We start from the raw sequence: 2708 nt of genomic DNA, 5'->3' as shown, positions 1-2708 counted from the left end.
CTGGCGGTGAATTTACCACAGCTGGTGAATACCTGCTGAAGTACTGACCCCCTTTCACCTCAGTGCTCACACTGAAACTTTAAGAACTGATTAACATGGGACTCCACTGATTCTCTCCAGAGAGGCCTGAATTGACCCTTCTGGGAATCCAGGGTGACTTCCTAAAATGCAGCCTGACGTTTACTTCTGTAGGACCTTCCTGAAACAGCAGAACTACAAAATAAACACAGATTTCTCACACGAAACAGTTGCCTGCTCACAGCAATTCACCCAGGGTACCCCATTCTCTTCCACAATGCCATTCCCCGCTCTATACATTTAAAAGACTCAACAAAAGCTGGTACGCACCTGTATCCCCATGGAAACAGCTGTCCTGGTGACACCTCCCAGAGGGCAAATCTCCGTCACTTGGCCAGATCTGTCCTGTTTTTCGTACACCCACAATAGTAGCCTCAGACACAATGACCTGCTGCTGCCTGTGCCGTTTTTGAGACTGGGGGGTTGGGGGACTGCTGCTGTCAAAGGACTGCTGAGAGTTCTGGGAGGGAGAACGGCTTTTATCCCGGTACATGCGGTAAGTGGTGGGGCTGGGGGAGACATGGCTGGACTGTCCTGAGGAGAAGTCTTCCTCACTGGAAGTAAGGTTCTCATTAGAGCTACAGTCAGGAGTATATCCTCCTCCAATGTCTTCAAAACTCCTGGGGGAATAAGATCTCCTGGGCCATGTGAGATGTTTCTCCTGGTCAGTTGTGCCCTGATTTCGCAGAATAGGTCCTTTTCCTTCTCCTTCCCCCATCATTCCACCAACATAGATACTTTGATACGGCTGGAAGTCCATGGGCTGCCAAGGTGAGCGGTTGCTGCCATTGGCATTAATCAGGTTGTCTTTGAGAAACTTGGGGTTCAGTTCGGCATCCTCATATTCTCCATCATAGCCAAAGCTGCTCTCCGAGGACCTTCCCCTGTAGGCAGGCCTCTGGAACTCGCTGAAGCTGGGTACCATGTTGGAAGGGAGGGAGTGCAAAGACTTCTTGCGTTCCATTTGCATGGCTTGGCTGCCAAGGGAGCTTATTTTATCAGAAACATCTTTGTCGTTGACCTTTACTAGACCCTTCTCATGATGATACTCCATGTTCACGTAAAAGGGCTTTTCAACAACATCCTTGTTATCTCCAGAAGAATGAGAGTTAACCTTTTTCATTCTCTCAAAATTGGACCTCAGGGCTGCCACACTGGTGCTGTTCCCTCTCTCCTTAGGTTCAAATGATCCCTCCTTCTCAGCAGATCCCGCCAGCCTACGAGTGGAAGCCGACCTGTGTTTTGAAGGAGAGCCATCTGTATCACAGCGATTCTCCATATCTTCTACAACTCTCTTCAGTTTCTCCTCCCCATAGTACTTAGACCTGTCCTGCTCTCCCTCTCCGTGATGGGGGCTGTCCAAAGGGGACAGGTCTGACCCATCACTCTGGGTAGACAGCTTCCGCAGAGAGGGGATCCTGGGTTTGAACTTTTCCTCTCCGTGGTGTGACTTGCTTTTTTCATATTCGTCTTGGTCAGCAGACTGATGATGATGCAGGTCCTGGATCTGCTGCTCTGCACCCCCTTCAGGCAACTGAGAAACACGTTTAAAACCCCATCTCTGTCTATCATAGCTTTTTTTCTCCTTTGCCAGAAGAGTCTGCAGGTAAATCATGCGGAACCTCTCCTTGTTCACCTCCATCTCCAGTCTCCGGATAGATGCTTTGCACATCTCCAGCTCCTGTTCAATATCTCCCACAGATTTCAGCTCCATTTTAGGAGGCTCAGAGTCTGCAAATTGTGCTTTCCAAGCCTCCACAAACCCCACAGGGTCCACCATTTTGCATACGGGAGTAACTGGAGAATACGAGAAGGAGACTGGAGAGAGAGAGGTGGAGAGAAAAAACCAACCGGATCTCACATGTAGAAGCAGAAACAGCTCCGGCGGGGTCAACTCAGCGCGTCTCTTTCACGGTCCATGCAGGGGCACTGGGAGGCGAGCGGCGATCCTCTCTCGCAATCCTCTCTCCTCCCCGTCTCCTTCAGCCTGTGCCGGCCCCAGCCCCGCGTCCCCCCGCTACTCTCTCCCCGGCATGACTGATCGCTTGCTGGCGAACAACAATGCTCCCACCGCGGCGATCCCCGAGCACTTCAAAGTGGGTGGACAAAGGAGCAGGCTCGGGGCGGGGGAGGGAAGGTAAATATCGCCCCCCACCCACCTCCTGCCGCCGCCGTCCTAGGCACGGTCCTCGGCGCGGCCACGCTCCGTCCTCCTCCGGCTCCGTCCTGCCTCGCCAGCCCCCGTGTTGTGCTTTCTCTTTCTCTCTCCTCCTTTCCCCCTGCCCCTTTCCCTGTCTCCTCCTCCCGGCTATTGTGCTGCGCTCCGGGCGCACACGCTCGGCTCGGAGCGGCGCTGCGGCGGCGGGTCCGGCCCGAGCTCCGGCGCTACCCGGCCGTGCCCGGGCGCCCCGCGGCCCCGCGGGAGCCCCCCCGGCGGCGCGGCAGCCGCTGCCCGCGGCGGCCCATCGCGGCCCGGCCCCGGCGCTGCGGAAGGGGAGGAGAGGGAAGGACCCGGCGCAGGCACTGACTCGGCGCTGGGGCCTCTTAAAGGGGCAGCCGGGCCGGCCGGGCCGCGGGGCTGGCGGGGGGACCTGCCCCCTCCCCGCGGCTGCCCCCGAGACAAAGGCGGG

The 2708-nt window shown here is 56.2% G+C and overlaps 1 protein-coding gene across 1 annotated transcript; it reads right to left on the bottom strand.

Annotated features, from left to right (window-relative positions):
- Nucleotides 1–348: 348 nt before the first annotated feature.
- BCR (BCR, RhoGEF and GTPase activating protein) lies at nt 349–2485 on the bottom strand (the record flags this gene model as incomplete). The annotated part of the gene is made up of 1 exon (XM_027882037.1): nt 349–2485. A coding segment is annotated over exon 1 (1510 nt), but the record flags the coding sequence as incomplete, so codon positions are not given.
- Between the last annotated feature and the right edge of the window lie 223 nt (nt 2486–2708).

The sequence above is a fragment of the Empidonax traillii genome, unplaced genomic scaffold (genome assembly GCF_003031625.1).
Source record: "Empidonax traillii isolate 1590-97213 ecotype Southwest subspecies unplaced genomic scaffold, ASM303162v1 scaffold99:size1466351, whole genome shotgun sequence".
In the NCBI taxonomy this organism is placed as follows: domain Eukaryota; kingdom Metazoa; phylum Chordata; class Aves; order Passeriformes; family Tyrannidae; genus Empidonax; species Empidonax traillii.
The sequence above is the reverse complement of the archived record's forward strand: the minus strand, read 5'-3'. Positions and strand labels throughout refer to the sequence as shown.